This window comes from Haemaphysalis longicornis, unplaced genomic scaffold (assembly GCF_048455015.1).
Source record: "Haemaphysalis longicornis isolate Haplotype H1 unplaced genomic scaffold, Haemaphysalis longicornis Haplotype H1 scaffold_7, whole genome shotgun sequence".
NCBI classification, from domain to species: Eukaryota; Metazoa; Arthropoda; class Arachnida; order Ixodida; family Ixodidae; genus Haemaphysalis; species Haemaphysalis longicornis.
In genome coordinates, this window is record NW_027526422.1 from 159,296,874 (window position 1) to 159,323,028 (window position 26,155).

General features: G+C 46.4%; 1 protein-coding gene across 1 annotated transcript in view; it reads left to right on the forward strand.

Annotated features, from left to right (window-relative positions):
- Positions 1-8,665: 8,665 nt before the first annotated feature.
- The window catches only part of LOC144147172 (uncharacterized), a 42,863-nt gene continuing 25,373 nt past the window's right edge, over positions 8,666-26,155 (forward strand). Inside the window, exon 1 of the mRNA XM_077679242.1 lies at positions 8,666-8,840. Within this exon, the coding sequence (XP_077535368.1) occupies positions 8,724-8,840 (117 nt within the window). The 5' untranslated portion in view covers positions 8,666-8,723. The remainder of the gene's footprint in view (positions 8,841-26,155) is intronic.

Genomic DNA, 26,155 nt, shown 5'->3' on the forward strand with positions numbered 1-26,155 from the left:
GCGCAAATGGAGCCGCTGATATGTTTTCAGCACTCCAGCGTGGGTGCACTATGCGTCAGCGTGGTGGTAAGAGCAAAATTCGGAACGCAAATGGCCAGGAATGACGAGTAGCCACTTCCTGCGTTCAGATTAGTAGTTCCGGCGGTAGAGCAGGTCGTCACGTATGGCGCAGTGTGAAGCCTGGCGGCGCGTTTCCCGGGATGCTGGAACTGTTGATGAACTCGACAGGTATTGCAAGATCGCGGCAATCCACGGATCCTTACGCTGTTCTGAGGCCATATCTTGTATAGCTAGTGACGCCACCGCGCAGTCTGTTGTGGACAGGCAATCAGTGTCGGACACGACGGGTGACCGAGACAGGGCATCGGCATCACTGTGTTTCCATCCGGACCGGTATATGACTCGGAGGTCGTACTCTTGAGATCGAAGAGCCCAACGTCCGAGTCGGTATATGACTCGGAGGTCGTACTCTTGAGATCGAAGAGCCCAACGTCCGAGTCTACCAGAAGGGTCTTTCAGTGCGGACAGCCAGCATAGAGCGTGGTGATCCGTGACAACGTGGAATGGACGACCCTAAAGATAGGGACGAAATTTGGCGATACCCTAACAATACCCAAACATTCCTTCTCGGTGACGGAATAGTTCCGGTCCGCCTTAGTCAGGGTGCGACTGGCGTATGCAACAACGTATTCATGAAAGCCTGCTTTTCACTGAGCGAGAACGGCACCTAGACCGACACCACTCGCGTCAGTGTGAACTTCAGTAGGTGCAAGCGGATCAAAATGGCGTAGTATGGGTGGTGACGTCAGCAGGCTTCGCATAGCCATAAATGCATTTTCACAAGCATGAGGCCAGTCGGTAATTTCTGCACTTCCGTTGAGGAGCTGTGTCAAAGGGGCAATAATGGTGGCAAAGTTTCGAACGAATCGCCGAAAATAGGAGCAGAGGCCAATAAAGCTTCGAAGGTCTTTCAGAGTGGTCGGTTTTGGAAACTCTGCCACTGCACGAAGCTTTTCCGGGTCCGGAAGTATGCCGTCTTTAGAAACAACGTGGCACAAGATTGTTAGCTTCTGAGCAGCAAAGCTACACCTTTTCAAGTTTAGTTGCAAGCCAGCCGAAGAAAGGCACGCAACACTTGTTCAAGGCGCTCAAGGTGCGTGTGGAAATCTTGCGAAAACACGACAATGTCATCGAGATAACACAGACATGTTTTCTACTTCAGGCCCCGTAAAACATTGTCCATCATTCGCTCGAAGGTAGCTGGCGCATTACAAAGCCCGAAAGGCATCACATCGAATTCGTAAAGCCCGTTGGGCGTAATGAACGCCGTTCTTGAGCGATCGGCATCGGCCATGGGCACTTGCCAGTAGCCTGACCACAAATCTAGTGAGCAGAATTCGGCCCCCTGTAAGCAGTCAAGAGCATCGTCGATACGAGGTAGCGGGTAGACGTCATTGCGTGTAATCTTTTTCAGGCGACGGTAATCTACGCAGAACCGGATCGACCCGTCTTTCTTAATTACCAGTACCACGGGCGAGGCCCACGGGCTGGTAGAGGGCCGAATTACGTTGCGCGCAAGCATATCTGCCACTTGCTCGTCGATCACGGGGCGCTCCGCAGGTGACACGCAATCTGGCCGCTGCCGTAGTGACGCGTGGGAGCCGGTGTCAATTTCGTGGGCGACATTCGACGTGAGTCCCAAGGTGGCCTGCTGGCAATCGAACGATTTATGAAAACGTTGTAGAAGGTTGATGAGCTGGTCGCGTTGCGCCGAGGTGAGGTCTTTGTTGATAGACTGTAGGAACACGTCTGGACTTGCCGTACACTGGAGACTAAGTGCACTCACAGGGATGAACGACGGTTCGGTGGGCACGGCCTCTACATGCGAGGAATCAACAGCTTCTACGAATCCCAGACATTCCCCGTGGAACAGTGTTGTCGGGCAAGAGGATGCGTTGCAGACCGCCATTAAGCTTGAACCAGAGCTTAATGGCGAACCAGAGCGAAAATCGAGGACAGCGGAGGGTAAGGGGAGCAACTTGCGCCAGAGAAATAAACTCGACGATGTGAAAATCACGGTTGTGTCCGCAGCGACATTGCAAGAAACAGGAACAATCACGGAGCAACTCGGGGGAATATCGGTATCTTCGGAAACCAGCAACTTGATCGGCAGTTCGTTCTGCGGCGGCTCCCACAACGGTAGAAGTTCTACTTGCGCACGAGCGCAATCGATTATGGCGTGATGACGGTATAGAAAGTCCCACCCAAGAATGATATCGTGAGAACATGACGGGAGCACAACGATCTCGATGACGTAAGTGATGCCTTGGATGAGGACGCGAGCGGTCCACAAGGCTAGCGGCTTAACCTCTTGCGCACTTGCAGTCGGAAGAGTAAGTCCACTAAGAGGTGTTGTGGCTTTACGCAACGAGCGGCAGATACGTTCACTTAACACTGACACCGCAGCTCCCGTATCAACAAGCGCGAGTGCGGCGACACCTTCCACAGTCACATCTATAACGTTAGCGGGTGAGATAAGAGGATTCGGCGTTTTGACGTTCGTGCAGTTCTTGCCTCGGGAACTGCAGCCGTCAGTTTCCCTCGGCAACCGGATTTTGTCGGGGGCGCATGGGCGACACGGAGCGGCGACGCGGGGAAGAAGGGCGACGGCTCGAAAATGGTGGTGGCTCACTAGTACAGGAGCTCGGTGTGGGTCCTGAATCACCGGGTGCGAAATACGGCTGAGATCCGTAGGCCGATACAGGGTGGACATCACGATCAAGTGGTGGCCGCCGACGTGACATCCGCGCCACGTGCCCAGGCATGCAGCATGCGTAACATATCGGGTGGTTGTCTGGTGTGCGCCAAGGATTGAGCTGTTAAGGTGCCGGTCCAGAATACCCTGTCGCCCGCTGGGGTGCCGTGTACTGATATGCCTGCAAGGCACCTGGCTTCAGCTGTCGTACGACTGAAGCGTTATTCATCGCAGCCGGTGAAGAGAGAGGCGCAGCCATGGGTACCGTTAGGGTCGATGCTAATGGGGAAGCGAGAGGCGCTGCGGTGGTAGTTGAAAAGGTCGGTGCCACTGCTGACGCTAAGTGTGAGGTCAAGGGTGAAGCCACGGATACAGGCACATGTGGCGGTTGGCAGGCTGAGGGAAGTGCCTCGGCGACCTGTTCTTGAATCACTCGCCGCACAGTCGAGGGCAGCGGAAAGGCAGGGTCTCGAGCGCTAGGAAGCAGGGACCGCTGCCGCGAAACTTCTGCACGCACGAACGCCTCGAGGTGCGGCAGAAGAGGAGAAAGGTCGGAAGGTACGGCCAATGACGGCAGTGACCCTCGTGAGACGTCTTCGTTGGGCAGTGTGCGTTGTCGAGTAACAACACGCTGTTTACGCAGCTCGTCATTGCTGAGGCACTAATTGAGGACTTTGCCAACAGTCTGCGGGTTCTTGCCCAGGAGCATCTGAAATGCATAATCCTCGATGCCCTTGAGGATGTGCCTGATGTTGTCCGAATCAGGCATCGCAGGATCCGCCCGCTTGCAGAGGTCCACGACGTTCTCAATGTAACTGGTGTAACCCTCATCGTCTCGTTGTGCTCGCACGCGAAGCCGCAGTTCAGCGAGAAGCTTGCGCACAGCGGGGCGACCGAACGCCTAAATGAACTCTGTCGTGAATTCAGGCCAGGTTTTCATGCGCGGTTTGTGGTTATGAAACCACATGTTGGCGAGCTCGGTCAGGCAAAACTCGACGTTGTTCAGCTTCATCCCGTCATCCTATCGGTTGTAGGCGCTCAACCTTTCGTAGGCAGACAGCCAATCCTAGGCATCGGCGTCCTCGTTGCCATTGAAAAAGGCGGTGTCGCGTTGGCGAAGAGACCCCGAGCACACGATGGCTGCCTTCTGTGGCGACGCCATTTCGTCGTCGATTTCTCGATGCAGGGGCGGGAGCACTCGCTTGCTTCGTAGTTCCAGGCTGGTGATCGCGTGAAGACTAGGACCTCCACCAAAATATAATGGGGTTTATTGGCAGGACTTGCAAGAGGCACCAACGAGGTCTGGCCGTTTCAGAGTCCAAACGAGGTCTGGCGCCTGTGCGCAGGTCTCGCGCCGAAGCACTGTCGATGGAGCTGCCGCTGTGTCGCTACGGGGACATATACCCACTGGGGGATTGATGCCACTCAGGTCAGCCTCCGCTTTAGCCGAACACATACACGCTCGGGGAGACTGGTGCTCTGACGGTCGCTCACTATCTTTGTTACAATAAATATATTTTTTAAACAACTTTTAAGCAACTTTTAAGCAAACCTTTTAAGCAACTACGAATCTAAGACGGCCTCCGCCATATCCCGAACAAAAGACCGAAAGTTTAACCGAGATAAGATTTCTTAGCCTGGCCACATCCATAAAAACCTAACAAGCTCCGGCACTAGTAACTGCCCCCACTCTGACAATACGGCCGATAATGTCACTACAACTGTAATAAATGCTTCGACTACTGCACCCCAAAGAGTTCAGTCAAACCCCTGTACTAATAATTTTCCCTCGCCTGCCGTCACGAAAGAAAACCTTACCGGGAATGTAATGAACCTTTCAAGTATAACCCTCTCCCCAGCTCAGATGAACGTCTTGTCAAAGGGCCTAAACTTTTGCCCGGCTGCTGGTGGTTTTGAAGAATTTCAACTTTTTAAGGACTTAGATATCTTCGCCAGAAACATGAGGCTACGAGAATACTTCTACGATCACCCCGCGACGGTAGAAGCCCGCAGCACCCTACCTAGCTATGAGCACTGGACCCCTCCCACACAGCGTGATAGTTGCCTCGACATGTACATCAAAGCTGTCCAACGCGATGTGCGAAAAGCATACCAAACACAAATTTCATTCCACCACAACATGACTACCAACGAAAAGAAAACCCTAGAGGAACTCGCAAGCTGTCCCGTCATAATTATTAAACCTGCCGACAAGGGAGGCGCAACCGTAATCCTTGACAAAACCGACTATGTTAACGAGGCCAATAAGCAACTATCAGTATCGACGTTCTATAAAGCACTACCCAGTGATCCCACTCAAGACCATAAGCAAATTGTGAAAGATAAACTTGCCGAGCTTGTTAAAATAAAACAATAAATGAAACCACGGCTCGTTCCCTGATCCCCTTAAGCCCAGTAGCCGGTAAATTCTATCTTCTCACAAAGATTCACAAGGTGAACAACCCAGGGCGCCCCATTGTTTCTGGCATTGGCACTGTTACCGAAGACCTCTCGCGCTATGTGGATAATCTCATCTGCGACATCCCTCCCAGCTTTCCATCCTTCATTAAGGATACCAATGACTTTCTCTCAGACATCTCAAAAATTGAAATTCCTGATAACTGCCTTCTAGTCACCTTCGATGTTGCGTCACTGTACCCTAACATCCCTCATGAAGATAGCATCACCGCTGTATCCCCTGCGTATGAGCGGTCATCGTGCGACAAACCTATCGATTCTTCTGCTCTCCAAACCTTCCTTAGGCTTATTCTTGAACTTAACAATTTTGGGTTCGACGGAGTTCATTACGTGCAAGTCAGTGGAACGTCAATGGGAACTCAAATCGGACCTAACTACGCCAATATCTTTATGGTTCACCTCGAATCAAACTTTCTTGACACCCAAAATTTGAAGCCAATGTACTATAAAAGGTATATTGATTACATATTCATGATCTGGCCACACGGTCAGACGGAGCTCCTCACCTTCATTGAGGCATTTAACCTAGCCCATCCTAGTAGTCCCTTGCTCATTCCTATTCGGAACACACTGTAAACTTTCTGGATTCACCGTTACTACCTTCCAAGGTCGGCTACAAACTAAACTGTATAGAAAACCGACAGACACGCGGCAGTATTTGCACTTCTGAAGTAGCCATGTCAGACACTGCAAGGCAGCAATACCTTACAGCCAAGCCCTCTGATTTAGAAGAATTTGCTCAAACCAAGCCGACTTTGACTCAAACTATGGAGAACTCAAGACCGCCCTCCTGAATAAAAAATACCCGGAAAAAGTTATCGATGACGCTATTGTGCGAGCCAACGAATTAAACCGTAACGTTATCTGTAAGAAAAAAGCCCCGAACGGGAACCCGCAAACTAACTTAGTCTTGACCCACTCATCCTCCGCTCCAAGAGTGTCAACCGTGCTCAAAAAACATCACAATATCCTAAAGCAAGGTGACCGCTTAAAAAGCATATTCCCCGAACTACCACGCGTTGTCTACCGGCGTAATAAGAATTTAGGTGACTTTCTTACAAACTCTCGTATCAACCGACCGGCAACTACTGGCTGCATGCCCTGCAATAAACCCCGATGTAAAGTATGCCCACAAATGACCACTTCACAGCGCGCCACCAGCACGGTTTCAGACTACTACGTAAATATAAAAGGTAACTTCAACGGTGACTCCGCTAATGTCGTATATCTTCTAGAGTGCACTGTTTGTAGGCAACAATATATCGGCCAAACTGAAATGCCCTTCCGAAAACGGTTCCATAATCACCGCTCCCATGCAAAAAGCTGCCCTTATTTGCCCCTGTCAAGACATGTGAACAGTCCCGGCAAATGCATTTGAATATCTTAAAGCAACGATTTTAAAATCCGCCTTCAAAACGCACCATGTCCGTGAGGTTCGGGAATCTTATCTCATTTATAAGTTTGGGTCCGCCACACTTGGATTAATGAAAGTTACGGAAAACTAACGTGCTTATCCCTCGATTAAAATTGGCGGCTTCATAATTTTTATAACTATGTTCATTATTCCTACCCTTGAGTTTCCCATCGGAATTCGCAGAAACTCTCCTAATACACCAGCTTTATTAGCCTAATGCGGCTCAACAATGGCATTTGTCCTGAGGAAGGAGGCCTCGTTCCCACCACCACTTAAGAATGTTTAACTCTTTGTGATCTATTCATGTTTAACCTTTTGTGACCCTACCTATTTCCTGTTCAGTTGCTAGCTTCTGTGAAATGCTCTTTTGTGCCCCCTATCTATTCTCTTCATCCGCGGGGGCACACCCATCTTCGCTTCTGCCCCAACCAGTCTCCCCAGCCACTGAATACCTTACTGTATACTCTTCCCTTTCTTTTGAAACCGCGGTTGTCCAGTTTCCCGCATTTTCTAAACTAGCAGCCCACGCGGCATACGCTGACCCGTCATGGTGCCACCTTGACCGCTGCTTTGTTAACACGACCGCTTTCTCTCTCGCTCCCCCCCCCCTTTTTTTTTGTTTGTTGTTATAACATAGGCGGAGCCCGACTGTATACATACTCTCCATTTCCGAAACATTTTCCGCTCGCTCCTTGTCACAGTTTTCTGGCAACCTATATAAGAAATGTGTTCCAAATGGTTGCGGCAGCAAAATCTTGTAACTTTACTCTGATGAAGGCAAATCACGTTGCCGCTATGTAAGTAAACATTGTTTGTTATTGTTCTTGCTGTGTATCCGACTCTACTTATAATATATATATATATATATATATATATATATATATATATATATATATATATATATATATATATATATATATATATATATATATATATATATATATATTTATATAAATGTATATATATATGACCCTCCAGTAATAGAACGAACGTCGTTTATTAGGAGACAATAGCTGAAGTCGCGCACAGAGCACCTTCTGCTGTACTTCTTCCACTGCTACCAGCGTGCGCATACCGTCGTGCATTGATTAGCCACGATCGCTTGGCACTGTTTCTTGATGTGGCGCATACCCGATATGCTGATGGGTGTGCACGAGCTGCGCATTAGCTTTGATACAATATCTATATATATATATATATATATATATATATATATATATATATATATATATATATATATATATATATATACCTATACCGTAGAGTGAACAGACGAACGGGTAACAAACAAACTTTATTCACGTTTCGGCATGGGCCAGGCCTTCTGACAAAGGCCTGTCCCTGGCCGAAACGTCAATAAAGTTTCTTTGTTGTTACCCGTTCGTCTGTTCGCTCTACGATATTTTCACCGGGCCCATTGCATCATCTTCTGACGTATATATATATATATATATATATATTGTGGTGAACAACGGCTGCCCGCGCGAAACAATGTATTTCTATGCTGTCGGCCATAGCAGCAGGCATCAACGTCACGCACCGTCCTCTCAATCTATCCCAGCTTGGTGGAGAGGGCCTGGGAAGCCAGCCCCGACCAGGGTTTCTGGGGATAAGGATGACCTCACTCACTCACTCACTCACTCACTCACTCACTCACTCACTCACTCACTCACTCACTCACTCACTCACTCACTCAGTTCTGACCTCGAACGCACATTTAAGGTCGTGGGGTCAGGAATAATACCGTGACAGCCTGGCTGATAGCCGTATACGCAGTACTACGTGGAGTCGGTGCATCAAAGCTAAAATGTCCTTTGGCTGTCACAACTTGGCATGTCCTAGACCGTGTTCTATGACCTAAAAAGCAGCAATCCGTACTTTCTGCGGCCATTCAGCCTTTCAAAATGTTGTTTTTTCTGTTTTCTGTAGGCGACCTGGTAATTGTGTTGCAAACTAGTCAGCTGCTCGGGAAGGATGAAACTCAATTAAAGTAGGATCGCAATACCATATATTGCGTGATGAACCTATCCTGATTCAGTTGCGGACGATTACAGAACGCCACAAACGTACGCCACTATGCACCTTTATAAGAATCTGCCCGTGGCTGCGTTCCTTTTGTTCTGGGGTCCTTCTGCTTTGCGAGCTGGTAGCGGGCCTAACAAGCTCCAACGTGACGTTCCAGACGCTTTCAAGGTAAACATTTGCAATTTGAAAGCACCCTCGGACTTCCTAGTTTAATAGGCAAACCAATCTACAACAAGGCCAGGTAAAAACTAAAGTAGATTCCGGCTATATGTGCAAGCGTAGGAAGACTTAATAATACCTAAGTAAAAAAACCTGAATGTTGCGCAGCCCCTGTGTCTCAATAATGGTAAAGCCGAAACGCTGAAAAGTAGCGCAATATAAAAAATACGGTTGTAAGCAGTGACAACCGTGTACGCTAGAAACTGCACAGATCCCTTTACAGGAATAAGGTCTAAAAATGGCGAGATTCTGATGTGGCTAGCTGCTATGTCCAAACCTGTTTAGCATTGCGACCGGAAGCGCAACACGATCCCGTGATCTGAAGCGCGCCCGTTGGTCACGGCCTTTAGGGTCTTAAAGAATGTAAATGGTGGTTGTGATCACATGCAATGGGTGACGACAATTAAAAAAGTGGCACCGACCGAGAGTTTATATAAAATTTAAAAAAAAGACGTTTCGGCTCCCGTAGGGGTGCATTGTTCACTTGTTCACAGATTCCGAAGAAGGCCCCCGTACGGAACCCGATTGTCTTTTTAGATATTGTAAACATGCTTGGTCGGTGCAAGTTCTCAAATTGTTGTCTGCGTTTTCCCGACCAAATGAGCTTCCCTCCAACCATTGATTGCACCTGCAATGGGCGATGTAGACACTGATTTCGGTAGTTATCTTTTATATGGTAAACCAAAGGTGCATAATGTAATTTGATTGCACACTGGGTTCTATTCTCAACAGTCCATGCGAAAACTGCGGCTGCCGTTGAGTAAAAAAACCGCCTTGAGGATGTCGACGACTTATTAAGGCCGACGACTTATTAAGAATTACGTCGACTAGTCGGGTTTAAACAAAGAAGAAAAATTTTGGATTGGGTAGTAATCATGCGGACTCCGGACTGTAATCCGGACTGGGCAGTTCGAAGTAATTCGGACTGCGAGTGAAGCACGCACCTCGCGTATCACTAGGCTGTAGTTTTTCAAGTCGAAGCTTTTCATTCCGTAATTATGGCGCCGCTCTCGGTGCAAAACGCGCTAAAGAAAAGCCAACTTCAAAAAACGGATCTTATAAAACCTCGATGACGATAAGACAAGACACATCAAGCGCCTCAAGGAAAAAAAAAAACGCTTCCCGTGGCCTGAATCGAAACTGTGTGCGGACTATTATGAAGCCGATGTTTAAACTATTGCGCCAGTCGGACACGGACGAAGCAGTTTAGATATTGAACTTTGATTTTGACGCAGAATGCATGCAAGAAAGCATAGCGTTTTAACCATCTGTGTTTCAAAAAAAGTGGCTTTGGTATTTTATTTTTTAAAGATGCTGTACTCCCTGAATATTGATGACCAAAGGTTCAAGTAGTGAATCTGTTCGGAAACCTTGAGAATCGTTACATTCTGCTCAGCGTCGACCTACGGAACGTCGACAACTCATTCGTGCAGCTCAATGTGAAAATGTACATATCTAGTTTAACGTACGTAGAAGCTTCACGTCCGTAGCGCTTTCACAGATGACGAGTGCGCATCCGCCGCCGTGGTCACCGTGGGTCTCCGTGGGTCTCACCCACTTACGTGCTATTTGAATTGTTACGTTGCTTCCGTACGTAGTGTTGACCAACATGGCGGCTCCCTGCCTTCCCGCTTCGAAGCGATACCAGATTCATCCCTAATAGTTAGGTGCGATGTCGTGTTCAAAGCTCTAGTGGGCCTTCAATTTTCCCATTCTTATCCTAATGAAACGTTTCAATCGCAAGGCAGCTTTTGTTTTTTGGAACGAAAGGCGATTTTGGAGCTGTTAAGACGGACGAATTAGCGGTAGTCATTGTCATAGCAACGGGCTAGCGAGATTATGAGGGGTTACAGCAGTGTCTGTGTCTGTTACTAGATTGAGCTATAAATAACGCGCAGATTAGGTGGCGCTTAGCTTGGGAAGCAGTAGTTTTTTAGAGCGCCCCGCGAAGCTAAGGAAGGTAAATCTAGCCAACAAACTGCAAGTTAGAGATGTATGCACAATCAATGCTGGAAGGCAGCCAGGCCTAGAGATAACCGAAGAACCCATAGACGTAGCTGACAACGTAGACAGACGGGATTTAAGTGGAAATATTACAGCGAATAATGTTGTAAGATGCAGAAATAGACCCCACAAGCGGAAAGCGAAAGAGAAAACAAATGCAATAAATATTTAATCATATACACAAATACGCAGGGAGGCAGAAACCCGGATAGGTGGGTAGAAATTCCAAATCAACTAGAAAGGGAAGACATTGACGTGTACGCTTTAGCCGAGACTCACCTCCGAGACCAAGATGGCCCAGCGGTCATAGAGAATTATGTCTGGGAAGGATCCAACAGGGCAACAGGAATCAAGAAAGGCGGAGGAGTTGGTCTGCTTTTAAACAAGGAACTGACTGGGAGAGAGTGCATGAAAGCTGAAAAGAGCATCAATGGATTAAAGGCACGATAGCGGGGGAACATTAGTGGTCAGGAGTTGTGTATTTGTGGACCGAAAGCGGAGCTAAAGAGGAAAATGAGAAAATTGTAGACAGTAGAGAAGAAATGTAAACTAGTTCAAAGATCAGAGTAAAATAATCTGAGTTGGAAATATGAATGCCCACATATGAGAACTCAATGGGTGCACAGATCCCAACGATTCTCTAGTGATATATCTATGTCAGGAGAAGCGGCATTTGTAAACACAAACAAATGTGGCGGACAAACAGCGTGGGAAAGCGGTAACATACAGTTCAGTATATATTATAGTCTAGCCTAAGAGACAGCATACGAAAGGTTGGGTGACATGATTATAGATGAAACGGAACAGCAAGCTTAGGAAGCGACCACAAGCGGCCTACCTTGCATTTTGAGGCGCAACACTGACAAATTTAAAAATCGGCACAACCAGAGAAAATAATTTGAACAATGGAGAGTTAAAGATCATGGCTGATATATTGGAAGACGAAAACAATAAGTACCCGGAGAAAAATTTGGATAACGACGAAATGATCGCATTCATAAACCATACGATGAATGAAGCCAAGCAACGAAACCCAAGGGAGGGGGAGAAAAAACCTAGAAGCTGGTGGAATAAGGAAAATAGAAGAGGCTATTAACAAAGCCAATACAGGCGTCGAGAGAACCTAGAGAGGCAAAAAGAACTGGTATGGAACCGTAGGTAGTCTATCGACCGGTCTTTTCTGGTCTATCGACCGGAAAAGAAATCAAGAAGTGCAGAAAATGGTGCAAGCAAAGATAAAGCAGAAAAGCGAACAATGGATGGAAGAAATACGGATGAAAAACAAAAACACATTTCAAGAAGTTTTGGAATCGTGTAAAATTACTAAGCTCAAAACAATATCAATAAAAAAGTCTCCATTGATGAGCAGATGAATATTTAGAAGCAGAGCAGGCGTTGGCGCTTAATTATAGAGTTATTTGTGCCGAGTTTAGAGAAATGAAGGTAGGGAAGCCTACACCGATAACATCAGTGCCACAGAAGACTGCGGAAAGAGAATTAGGTTTAGCAAGCTTGATTGAAAAAACGCAAGAGCAAAAGGTGCCCCCGCAACAGCAGTGGGGCCGGAAAAAATAGCAATTAAGGTGGTCAACATGCTTGGATCTAAAAGTAAGACATCATTTATGCGGGCAATAGGTAAGGTGATACAAGCCAAACAAATACCCGAGGATTGGTTAGAAAGTAGGATGGATTTAATATATAAAGGCAGAGGCAACAAAGCCAGTATTGATTCCTACAGACCAGTCACAGTAACGTCCGTGGTGCATAGATTCGTATTGCAGGCGATAAAGTTAGAAATGCAAGCATGGATTGAAGAGTATGAAATCCTTGGGGAACTATAAAATAAGTTTATACAACACAAGTGCTTTGATGATAATTTGTTCGTGATAACGCAATGCATTGAAATTGCGAAAGCCTAGAATAGACCATTTTAGCTTACGTTCTTGGACATTAAAGGGAATAGGACAACGTAAACAGAGAATTTCTGTGGAGAATGCAGAACCTCCAGGGAATAAATGATGAGTTAATACATTTCCTTGTAGCAATTTATGAAGATAATAGACGGCTCATGACATGGGAAGGGCAGAAATGTGCACAGCAGGTCAACACCAATCGGGGTCTGAAACAGGGATGTCATTCCATCCCAATGCTGTTTATTCTTTACATAGCAGGGTTAGAAAAGAAGCTCGAAGAAAGTCAATAAGGATTCAACCTAACTCATATGTTGAAGGCGAAGTAGTACAAAAGCGTATTGCGGGAATGTTATACGCAGATGCGGGAATGTTATACGCAGACAACATTGCTGTTTTAGCAGATAACCAGACCGATATGCAACGACCTATAAATATTAGCGGTCAGGAAGCCACCGACCTCGGGTAAATTTTAGCGCAGAAAAATCGGGAACAATGATTTTCAATGACCCTAGCACTAACGCTGTGTCAAACCAGCATGTCGAACTACCGAGAGTCAAGGAATATAAATATTTGGGAGTGTGGATAAACGAAGGGGACAACTACTTATGAACTCACGAGGAGCAACTTAAGCGCAAGGGAAAGTGAAACGCAGCTCTTATGTAGCATAGCGCTCTGGAGAGGGGGGGGGAGGGGCGTACAACAAATATGAAGTTTTGAAAGCAGGATGGAAAGGACTAATGGTTCTGGGTCAGGCCACTCTAGCAGGCCTTGGAGTGAATAGGCCGTTTGGCTTCAGGAGCCCATGGTAATGCAACTAGCGAAGCAGTGCAGGGATATCTGGGCTGGGCGTTGTTTGAAGTTCGAGACGCACAGAGTAAAATATGTTATAAAAAGAGCAATGAATCAACGTAGGTGGACAGCTAAAGTTTTTGGTACGTACACATGAAGCGCGGGGACTCGCAGTGGCTAAGAAAGACTACAAGGGTAACCATGAAATACGAATCAAACATGGAGAATCCAAGACAGCCAAGGTAATCAAAACAGGCAAGGCAGATGGAAACGAATAAATGAGCGAAAAATGGAAGCTGAAACTTCGCTAGAGATGCACACGGCTGAGAAATTGGACAACACAAAGGAAAATTTCTACGATAATTCCAAGGGCGCAGTGCTTTGCTTTTTGTGGCTAAAGACGGTTGCCTTTGAACTTCAACCTTTGCGGGGAAGTACGCGGAAAATGACAGGGTATGCATGGTGTTGGAAAAAGAAGCAGAAGCTATGCGGCACATGGTGATAGAATGCCAGTGTTTCCATCCTAATCTACATGAGGGAAATATTCGTCTTCCAGAAGCCCTAGGATTTAACGGTAGCACAGACGAAGTCAACTTGAAGGCTGTCGAGCGACGAAAACAAGATTAGAATGCTGAAAAAAGAATGAAATTAGACAAGCAGAGGGTGGAATATTGGCTAGTAAAGCTACCACCTGTAACAGAAGAATTAGGTATTTTGTGCCTAATAAAATTTTTGTGCCTGCTCTAAGAACAGTGCTAGTATTAAACGAAGAGTATAAAACATGTTTATTAGTTTTTAAGGGATGACACGCCATCACCCCTATACAGAGGGAATACCACTGGCAGTCATTATCATCATCATCAGCTATGGGCGGAGAGCGCGGTCATCCAGGTGCCATGTGCACTGGGTGTCTCGCGTACGTGTAACTATAAGGGGTTCAAAATACACAGGTATGGTCTACGTTTACTTTGCGTCTGTGAACTCTGTACAATACTGATGCTAGAACTGTATATTAGCTACGCAAGTTGTTCGCTCGCCATTCGGATAATAACTTCATCAGGCTGAACATAAGTATTACAAAGTTTCGGTATACCGTTTGCTGCCTTTTCGTATGCTATAGGGCAAATTATAAAACGAAAGTGTTTTATGCCGGGGTCCACCATCTTAAGATGTAACTGACGCTATTTCCGCTACGGAAATGACATCGCCACAAAACCTTCGATTGATGCGGCATCGCCGGCATTCCAGCTACGAACTCTTTCGCCGCAACGGGAGGTACGAAACGCGCTCCCGACTGCGCTATGAAGAGACGCGTGAATAGAACGACAAGCGCGGCATATAGCCTTCTTTTCAGATGGTGCTGCCATCCAGAAGATGTGAAGCAAGTAGTGCGTAATCACGCTAATGATCGCCGACAGTTGGCGCCTCGATTGATGCCAGTGTCTACTTGTACAGGCGACGCGAACGTAAGCAGCGGAGAAGCCGACTTGCGGATGTCGCGCTCGTGACGTGACACGGGCTGCTGCTCATTTCGCTGCAGCGGACCACGTGGTCACCAAAATATTAGCTGGCAACCCGTTTGGTTTCGTTCGCACGGATGGTTTCCGAACGCCGAGGTTTTCGTCGCATTTACGCAATGTTCCAACGCGTGCAATCGAGTGTCTAACGTTGATGCATCTAACGGTGCCACACTGACGAAATCTAAATAGCGACGTGAAAGTTCATATCGATGCCTGTTCCTGAAAAGGCACAATTCACTTTCATGGTTTACTAGTTGCTATGGAAGAGGGACCAACCACATTTTTTTGTGTCGCGCAATGGCAATACCCCGAGGGGAGTGCTATTACGACCTCTCATCAATTTTGCGTACCACCAGGTTAGGGCTTTTTAGCGCCATCTCTTGAAAACATTGAGAAAAAACTTGCTCATTGGCTGATTTCCCTGGAGTGTGTCGGAGTGCCAGAACTTTCCGACTACCCAAAACGGTGCAAGCAGACGCTTTCCCATCAAAACTGAATGCAGCACGTTCATACAATGGTCTATTTCCGCCTATCTTTCTTCCACATGTTATATCACGGTGATTCGCCATTTTGTCATACTTTTATTTACCCTACTTTATACATTTCCACACGCGTCTACCATGATCATAAAATAGAACCTGTATTTTCTCGCCCAAAAAACACCAATACACACGCCTTGTTTTGTCGATAACCGAGTGGAATGGTCGGCCATCCAGCATTGCAACGCATACACAGCAATTATCTTTTCAGTCTGCATTATTTACGTTCCTTGAATGTGATCGACAATCTTAGCCATTCCCACTTTTTTTGCTATTTTATAACGTGATGCGCAACTTTTTCTATGCGCTCGCTTTTGAAAACCTTGCTGTGTTCTTTCTTGCCTATTTTGGTTGACCGACGGTGTATCCTGCATATGTTTTCTTGTCTTCTTTTTTTCTCGTTAAAAATTGCTGTTGTCATTGATTACTGTATGACACCCCCCTTATGTAATGCCCTAGATGCCCTTAATGTATATAAATAAAAAAATAAATCTCCTCTCACCTGAGCACGCTCCATTAGGGAAGCGTTGAAGCGCCGTGGAACTTTTTATTTGTAATCGCCCACAACGCCATAAACCAAAAGTCCGGGTTTGATGCATACATTTTGTTCAAATTTAAAATAATCCATAGATGCGCTTCAACCTAACACAACGTCAAGATATGTGCAGCAAGTCTGCAGCCCGATTAAAATGCGATCGGCTGCATCCTGCCCGTCGTAAATTCGGCGCCCACCTATAGCGGTTTGCGCGCTCGAACAGCACGGCACTTCACCCTGGAGCGCAAGGAGAGAAGGCTTTACAGCCACACAAACTGTTCATATGCAACGCGAGGTTCAGTCGTACGTCGGTAGAAAAACATAATCCCCAGCATGGAAGCACAATCCTCCCGCAGAAGGTCAACGTCGTATTTTATCGCGAAGGGAACAAGTCCACAACACACACACACACACAGCTTCGGTCTCCAACCTGGCGGCAAAGCTTTGTTAGGATATTCAGGGATGTCACGGTGGTACAGCGCTGCGCGAGGGCGACATGCAAACGACACGCCGTATTTAAAAACACTGGAGCAAATAAAAAACTTGGTCTATCGGCTGAAACTTACTTTCCACAGATGAGCAGAGCCGTGGAGGGTTATCGTAATACCTGCCGCCTTGTTGTAAGCAAAGGGATACGCAAGCGGCCTCGCGTAAGTACGCTATTTGGCTGAAATGGCATCTGCTCGTATTCCGTCCGCTAAATGCCAAATTGGCTAAGCGTAGGGAGCATGCGGAGCGCGAACGACGCAAATGAGTAGCGTTCGTAAATCCTTGCGTTTGGCCTGGTACGCTGTTCTAATACTCCATATTATACAATGCGTGGTCAGGCACAGGGGGCACTGACATTGAAAGCTGCATTTGTAAGCTAATGCCCCAGTTACCCATTACCATTTCCCTATGTTGTAAACATAAAGAAATCTTCACCCACACCCACTCGCTCGGATTGACCACTGACTATGACAGTTGACGTCACAAGTTATAGGCTAGTTCATGAGGTCACATCGGCATTAAAGAAAACAAAAGTACGAAAAGAAACATACCGCGGCGCCCACGGTATCTCACAGCGTATGCAATAAAACGTCTACCTCAAGGATTACTATTAAGTTACAATAATTTCTCTCTTTTGATGTTATTTAGGCAACCGTCCTATTTTAATGCCAGTTAGGTAGCAGAGCCATTATCACAGAGTTTGGAGGGTTTTGCATGGCGTCTGTATGTGAAGAAGAATTCAGTCACGTTTACCCCGTAACAGCCCGTACGGGGAGAGATGTATTTGCCATTTCTTTTCGGTATTTCCCTACGTAAGGTCGAACACTACACTTGGAGGTGTAACGGCCTAAAAGGGTGTACCGCGGCTTAATGCGCAACGAATTCGACGTTTTTGGCAAGCCGTTCAGTCAAGCCGATGCTCGTTAAATGAGCCATGAAGACAAAATACAAGTCTGTGTTACTCCAAGGATTTCGTGTTTTGTAGTGCCCCCAGCGTTTTTCCGAATGCAAACGATGCTTTATTCCCTGAGAAATTATTTCATTTCAGCTAAAATTTTGATTCTCCTGCTAAATCGTGCACTTTCGTGGTCTGCAATGACATCACCACTCTGCAACAGATGGGGAAGCCTTCTTTACTGTTAGTGAACCTAGATGGCGCCACCATACCGTGGCAAGCCGTTTTCTGCCTTTGGTTTGTTTTTTACCGTTTGAAACCTGGCTTGTTTTTATTTTGTTAGAAAATATTCGTTTCGTGAAACAGTGCTCGCTGGACAAAAACGGTCACGTAAGACACCGTTGCTTGCGTCAATCCGCCAGTGTCGCCTGAGAAAACCCCAAAACTCCGCATTGCTTTTTAGCTAAACCAAGCATAGTGCGCGCAGTACCAACAGCAGTACGCATCGGTACTTCTATGTTTACGGGTCCTTTCTTAACTTCCACTGTATGTCCCACCCTTCATACAGCTTTAAAAAGAATGTGCCCTAAATTTAAGCGCAAATAGCTCGTTCGCAAGCTTCAGCTGTACCTAATTAATGTTTGTTTTCGTCACCCTCCGCCAAATGGAGAGCCGCCGTGTATGACATCATAGGCCTCCTGCGCTGCCCAGAGGGCGCTGCGCAAGCGGCTTTCGGGCAGTACTTCCGGGTAGTACAAAGCTGCGCGGGTCCCATAGAATCCCATATTGACAGAAGCAAAATGAGCTCGATGCTTTGATTGTTTAGTGATATGGTCACTAGCCCATCCCCGACGAGTCCGATCTCTTCCGACGACCAACTTGGCATTAGGGGATGAAGCTTTGCAGCGCTAAATATGTTTACAGCGCCGACGAAAGTGCCGGGACGGTAACGGCTCTCTGCCACTCGCAGGTTCACCGATCGATGGTCGTATGAAGTGGAATTTGAAGTGAAACTTAACGTTTGAACTAATACTCTAGGTGACAAAGACTTTTCAACAACAGCTGATCACAAAAGTAGAGTGACGTAATCGGCGATGATCGCGCTTTAAAAAGCCAGCGAGTCTGGCGGACCGCTGGCTCGCCTGCTGCGGTGTGCAGCTCTTTTGCGTACCTGGGCACTATGCGGGCACTTTCATTAGACAGTTCTCGTTTGCGTCGCCGTTATGAATACATGGTGCAGTGTTAGCTTTCCGTTATGTTGCGTGTCTCAGTGACAAAATGCAAGCGAGCGTCAGACGCGTGACTGTTTTGCGATTCCAAAAGATAAAACAAAGCGGTCGGGCGAACTGAGACGCCGCTCACTTTCGTTATTTGCTCTCACTTTACTTAATTACGCTATTGCATCATTTTTTCCCATTTCGCACTTAATAGGCTAGAATGAGGGTCAGCAGCGGTTTGAAGTGTAGGGCCGAGTTGCATGCAGCCGACACGGCGGAGGGCTGGACGGCAAATCAGGTGGGAGGGGAGCAAAAAAAGCGAATTGCCAATAACATTTGACAATAATGTGGCAAAGTTTGAAGATGGGGGACAATTCAACTGGAAGCGACCGATTCTAAGTTTTTGTCTCACTGTCTAACTCCATTTGAGGACAAAACTGGCGTGTCTGCGTTAAGATTGTTACCGACGACCCCTGCACTACAATAAAACCAACAGATTCAGTTATAATCGTAAGTAAATATTCGGTTCCGGGCACCGTGTATGCGGCTGTGTTATGTTATGCAAATATAGAACACATCTCCGCAGGCAGCGGGCGTGCGAATTGGGTGCTTGTTTTGGGTCTTAATAGCGCCTAATTTGTTTATTTGAAGCTATTGCCTCACCTACTCGCAAGTATACATGTACCCTGCCGTTCCTAAATCGGGCGGCGTAAAACGTTGCACAAGAATAATTTAGTTTGCGAAAATACAAAACAAAACTTCCACTCTTTTTCAAGGCGGTGCCAGGCCAGCAGTGTCAGCTGAGTCGGCTGCGGAATTTCTGCGTTCGCTTGCATGCTCCGGCTGAAGCAACCTTTTGCAGTTTCCAGCAGCGTTGCGTGTTTATGCTAGTCGTGAACTTTCCTTTGTTGATCGCACGTAAGAAGAAAGAACGGTAATGGTCGTCAGGAATTTTGACCACCCGACCTGGCGATACTGTCCCACGCCGCGACGACGGTCGCCTCAAAAGAAAGACGATAAATCGGCTTGTTTCAGCGGATATTATTTTTTTTAGCCTGTTCAACTTCTTTAAGGTCATTTTCATACAGTATGCAGTCATTTATACGCGCCACAAAGCGATTGAACTAAGTACAACCAATTTTCCCTCTGGCCTGTAATTGAAAACACATGGAGGGTGGCGAGGGTCGTCTGCTTTTGTACTACCCAGAGGCATCGGCCACTAGGGGCGCTGCATGTCGCCGAAACTCTATCGCAGGAGTCTTATAGGTTATGTTGCTGGAAATGACATAGTGGGTCGCATAGCCATTCCCTTTTTCCCTAATTGTACAGCCTATTTGAGCGCTGTTTACGTTAAAAGTGGTGTCAGTACGACCCTAACGAGGCAATCTATTGAATGAACCAAACTTTTTTTTCGTCTTCATGGCTCCCTTAAGTACACGCCCGTCACGTTACGCTCCTGCCAGTCAATTCTTCACGTGCCAGTTAACTTATATTGACACTCTTACATTAGGTTATTTTAACACGAAAGCTATAGTTATTTATGTCATTGGCTACTCCGATGCCCCTGGAACAACAAAGTGAGAAAACAGGCGAATGAATGCTTGAAATGACATGATAATTTCTATGGGAGCTCCAATATATAGGGTAAAAAATTGAGTAGAAAGAGAACTTGTATAAATGTGGCTCCATGTGTACTTCGAGCTACAGCGTTTCGAAATTCAGGAATAGCACCTGGACAGTCGCAGCTCGGTGAATATGGTTGCAGAATGGAATACATTGTTCAATGGGTTGTGGCCTTAGACTTAGAAACGTGCGTTATCGACATGTGCTCTGGCTTAGAGAATAATTTCGGAGTGCGAATTACAGGAGTAGCCGATATGCGACTATCCAAGCACATTTCCGTGAGCACTACTAGCAGGAATGATTGGTCAATCCTACCAGCCGTAGTAAAAAAGACGCAGAGGGGAGAATGATGGTAACATACAGAGGACACAGCTGCACCACCGAACAGGTGCTGTCCGAGGAAGTCCTCTTGGCGGCATTGCTGTACCACCTAATGACAGTACATAAACTGAGCCTGCCATTTTATTGTGACACTTTTTTGTCGACTTTGATCAGTCTAGTGCATACAGGGATGGATCCACACCCGTGTAAATAAATGGCCGCTTTGAAATGTGGTCACTCATGGCAATGCGTCGCGTAGAGGGGCGGGAGGGAAGACGAGAGAATTTAGCCAAAGTAGCGCCTAAACGGGCCACGAACTACCAAATAAAACTCGGCTCTGTATGTAAAAACGTAAGTTCAGATGCTCATGTAACTCCGTTATAGCCTTAAATGGCGTTTTTCAACAAAAAAAACACGAAATTCCAGCTTGAGAATTTAGTGGGGAATAGAAACGTATTATGGGCCGGCACTAAAACATTTTTATCAGTGTGTTTACAGCGCGTTGGCATTTAGAGTATACGGTCATCCGGAACTAGAGGTCTCACTACCATCTTCTAGTCCTATTTTTTGGCGGTGGATTACGTAGGCTGCCGTTTATGGCGCAAACGTTGTTAACCGACGTCAAAGAGAACTCGCTAGCAAGTGGCTGTCGATTCGACACTAATGCAAATATTTTCTGTTTATCTCTATTGTTTGGTTGAAGTCTCAGGATTAGCTGTTCGCCTGACAAAACAGAATATTTACTGAACCAAACTTACATTTCTTCTTCGTGGCCTTTTTAAAACCAGCGTGAAAATCTCTATCTAACGCACCAGAAAGAACAAGAGCGGAGGAGCCAAGAAGGCGGGAAGAGAAAACCAGGAATTGCGACGAAATAACAGCAGTCGTACGGCGCCGCCCAAGATGAAGCACGCAAGGAGTGCCGTGAACAAGGCGAATGAAACTCCCCGAGACTTCATGTCCAATACCACAAGGGGGCGAACACAATACAAATATCGTTTCGACAATTCAGCTCTAATGCTTTTGCATTTGCTGTATTATAAGCAGTACTTACATGACCTTGAATATCAGTTTCGGAACAGTCTCAATGCTCACACGGTATTGGGTTCCATGAACCCCGTGAAAAGCGCGAGCGCAGAAGATGATTGAATGAAACCTAGACGTTCTTGGACGATCTTTTGCCATTTGTGGTTATATTGTGAACAGTCTTTAGGACAGCACAAATATGTCGAAGCTCGCCCTTCCTTCCGTACTTTTGTTATGAGAGGCGTCAATCTTTACACCGGTAGTCTTAAACAGCAGCGCGCACAATTGCGGCGGTGCGGGGCATCAGCCAGGCTAAGCAGAGGCGCAGTGATTCCTCACAATGGTGAGCGTTTAGAATAAAGGCAACACGAAATCGGCTTCAAACAAAAGTAGGAGCTTCCCATAGACTATTTAGCGTTCATTCAGTGCAGAAAATGGCCTACATTGCAGAGAAATTGCTAATAAAACAACGCAATTCGATTTCCTTGTTTTTTTACAGCGATTTGATGAAGAAAACAGCAGATGCTGCGCCGGCAGTTTGCGTAACGATAACCTAGAAACAAGTGAGGTGTTGGTAATATATAGCGGTATAGATTCAACCTGGCACAACACTGCCACGTACCGAGCATTTTCGAGTGTTCCGGTCAAGTCAAAAATGCTTTTCCTTCTAAACAACCGCTGCTGCTGCAGGGAACTAAGAAAAAGTTTCTTCTTGGGACCTCTGATCCCTATTGACGCTTTCTTCAAGAACAGCGTATTGTCAGAGTTAAGCCCCTTAGTTGTTACGTCGAACGAACCGATTGTGCGCGGCCAGCGCAAGACGCCTCGCATAGAAGCACGGCCGCCAGTGTGGAGGAATTGCGCTATCCAGCGACATCTAGGGAAGTCGTTGCGTGCGCCAGACGTTGCGCATAGTTGCAATTACCGACTTTAAACAAAGTAACCGTTCTCGTATTTTTTACCGCAGCGCTTGCACGCGGAGGGTCATAATGAAAGTGGCCATGCACTCAGTACTGTACAAGGGTCAAAGCAATATCTGGCCGAGTATTGCACCACGTATTCCACCGTACCTTGTTTGCGTTCGGTATTTGCCGCAATCTCTTGAATGGGCTCCTATCGCAATGTTTCCTAACCTTGCTTATTTTCTTCGCTGTTCAAACATGACACCACAAAACCTGCAGTTACGTATTTATGAACTTGTAGAAGCCTGTTGAAAAAGATGGCGGGGAAATTGGGGTAGAAAAACTGGCAAATCTGTGTATGCGATTCCTAATGACAGGACGTTTACCGGAATCTTGGAAGAACGCGAACATGAACGCGAACATGATAACAAAGATGACCTGAAGGAATGCACAAATTACAGGCCGATCAGTCTACTGTAAGCCGTCTGCAAGGTACTTATCAAGGTTCGGTAACAGAATTTCGGCCGCCTTAGATTTCAGTCAAACTACAAGCAGGGTTTTGGAAGGGCTATTCAAAAATGGACAATATTCCCATGATCAATGAAGTTATACAGAAATGCGGGGAGTATACTCAACCCCTTTATATATTGCCTTTATAGATCATGAGAAAGCATTTGACTCGGTCGAAACGTAAGCAGTCATTCAGGCAGTGCGGAATCAGTGTGTAGACGAGGATTACGTAAGATTACTGCAGGATATCTACAACCGGTTCACAGCTAAAATAGTCGTCCATAAGGAGGGCAGTAAATACCTACAAGGAAGGGCGTCAAACAAGGAGGCACAATCTATAAATTGCTATTCAAAGCATGTTTACAAGAAGTTTTCAGAAAATTGGATTTCGAACAGGCGGGCGTTAGGGTTAATAGAGAATACCTCAGTAACCTCACATTTGCTGATATAGTTGCTTAGCTAAGTAACTCGGAGGTCGAATTGCAAATCATGATTACCGCACTCGACAAGGGGACTAGAATCGTCGGACTGAAAATTACTATGCTTAAAACTGAATAATGAAAGATGGGGTGGAGTGCATTCGGCAGGCATTCTGTGATAATGAATGGTGGCCTACCATTGTCCCTGAAGAATAAAGTGTATATCAGCTGCATCTTACCGGTACTCACCTACGTGGCAGACAATCGGCGGCTCAATAAAAGGCTTCTACTTAAATTGAGGACGACTCAGCGAGCAATGGAACAGAAGATGATTGATGTAACATTAGGGGCAAGAAGAGAGCGGAGTGGGTAAGGGAATCAACGCGTCTTAAGGACATATAACTAGAAATTAAGAAGAAGAAATGGGTTGGGGCAGGGCACGCAATGCGAAGGCTAGATAACCGTTGGTCATTGAGGGTAACAGTGGATCCCTACAGAAGGCAAGGGGGACCGGGGGTAGCAGAACATTTGATAGGCAGATGGGATAAATAAGTGGGTGGTGATAAATAGCAGCTAGAACCATACCGGGGTAATTGAAGATCTATGGGAGAGGCCTATGCCCTGCAGTGGTCGTCGACAGGCTGCTGCTACTGCGTCTGCTGCTGCTGCTGATGATGATGATGGTAAAATATGTTTAGGCAATTTTAACCCCTTTCATTGTAAGTAGCAAGGTATGGCCAGTGGCGACGACACCTGCCTTCACGATTTCGCCATTTTACCTTAAGGTATAACAGCTACGCGTAGGAGCGGTACATTGAAGTTTAACCTGCCGCGGTGGTTCAGTGGCTAAGGCGTTGTGCTGCTGAGCATGAGGACGCGGGTTCGATTCCTGGCTGCGGCGGCTACATTTGTAATTTGGGCGAGAAGCAAAAACGCCTGTGTGTTCGAAATTTCGGCACACGTTCAAGATCCCCGGGCGGTCAAGAATAATTCGGTGCCTTCCACTACGGCGGACCTCATCACCCGCGCTGCATCGACGCTTTACAACCTAGAATCAATCAATCACATTCTATATGAACAAATTGTGTTTTGCCCTACGTGTTCATTTATTGGTGCCAAATATGTTTGGGATGTTGAATAAGCTGGGTTGCAGCGTTGCCGCCCGCAAAATTAAGCGCTCTTCAAAAGGAACGGCCCCGCCTGAGGAGAGAACACCAGCACGGCGGGAATCGCGACGTCGTAAGGAACAAAATCTTCTGCGGTGGTAGAGTATCCCTGGAAGTGTTCCCGTACTTTTTCACAAGTGAAAAAGTGGCACTGGACGCGGAAAATAACTGTCCTAGGTGTCATGTTTGCCATTGAAAGTGCTTGGCCACCAGGTAGGTGCGGCGTGCCCAATGCGTCGCCCAGAGGATATTCTGTACGCCTCAGTAAGGCAAACATATGCCCGCAAATAAGCACCAACATCTAGACGTCGTTCCACAACGCTGATCCCGCATGTATCATCCCAAGTGCGTAGCCGTAGATAATAATATCGAAGACATTTGGGGTTGAAAGAAGCCCCAGAACATATTTCCGAATCTGAGTTAGAATGCGCTTCTACAGGTCAATTGCAGGGATATTATTTTAAATGGTATCGTTTGTGGCTGCGTAACCGTCGCCATTACGTCTTTCACAATGTATTGTGAACTTCGTTATCATTACCTCCTCCTGATAATTTCGACGAGCAACGACTCCTAACAATTTGGAAGGCGTGTAATGGTCTCGGAGGCAACCAAAAAAGGCGGAAACCATTTAATCGACTGGTCAGCAACATGAAAGAAAAATAGTTGTGGGAGCGCAGTTAGTTATTTTATGACTGGTGTTTAGAGGTGGAGAGGGGAAAGATGACCTATCATACCACGAAATATTGAGGTGGCATGCTGAGAAATGAGAAGGATACATTTTTTGCCGCATTCCGTAACATTATAGATCTATAGGGGAAATACCTCGTTATATTTGAGAATACTACCCATTTGTTCGGTAGGATAATTTGAGAAAGCTATTCAACAGACAGCTGTAGAACAATGTTGCGAGATCCCTTTTGTCGAGTAGCGAAAAGTTTATACGAATTCAACCTAATAACACTGAAAACCACCGAATATTGAGAAGAGATGTTATTTGGTCCACCAGAAAAATAGCGTACCCCGTATAGATATTCAGAAGAGATGACAAGAGGAGTGTCTCTGCAACATAGGTATCGAACTATTTTGGTTGTGTTGCAAAGCTCGAAAATGCATAAACATTTGAAGTTCCTGCCGATTGTCGCCGAGCAGTGCAAAGCCGCGGTGTTTTCTGCATGCGCTGCTCACGACAAAGGGGCTACTTCTGATGATGATGACAGAGGCCACTTGCAGTGTACGACGAAGTGGCTGCTACGCATTCGTTCGTTGGAGGTTTAAAACATTGCAGAAAACTGTGGAAGAAAAATTGGTGGCTCTTTTGAAATGCCTTCGAATCTCATCGCTATCCCTGGCGGACGTGAGAGGGGCGCGATGCGCACGGCTGGATCAGGTTTTCGAA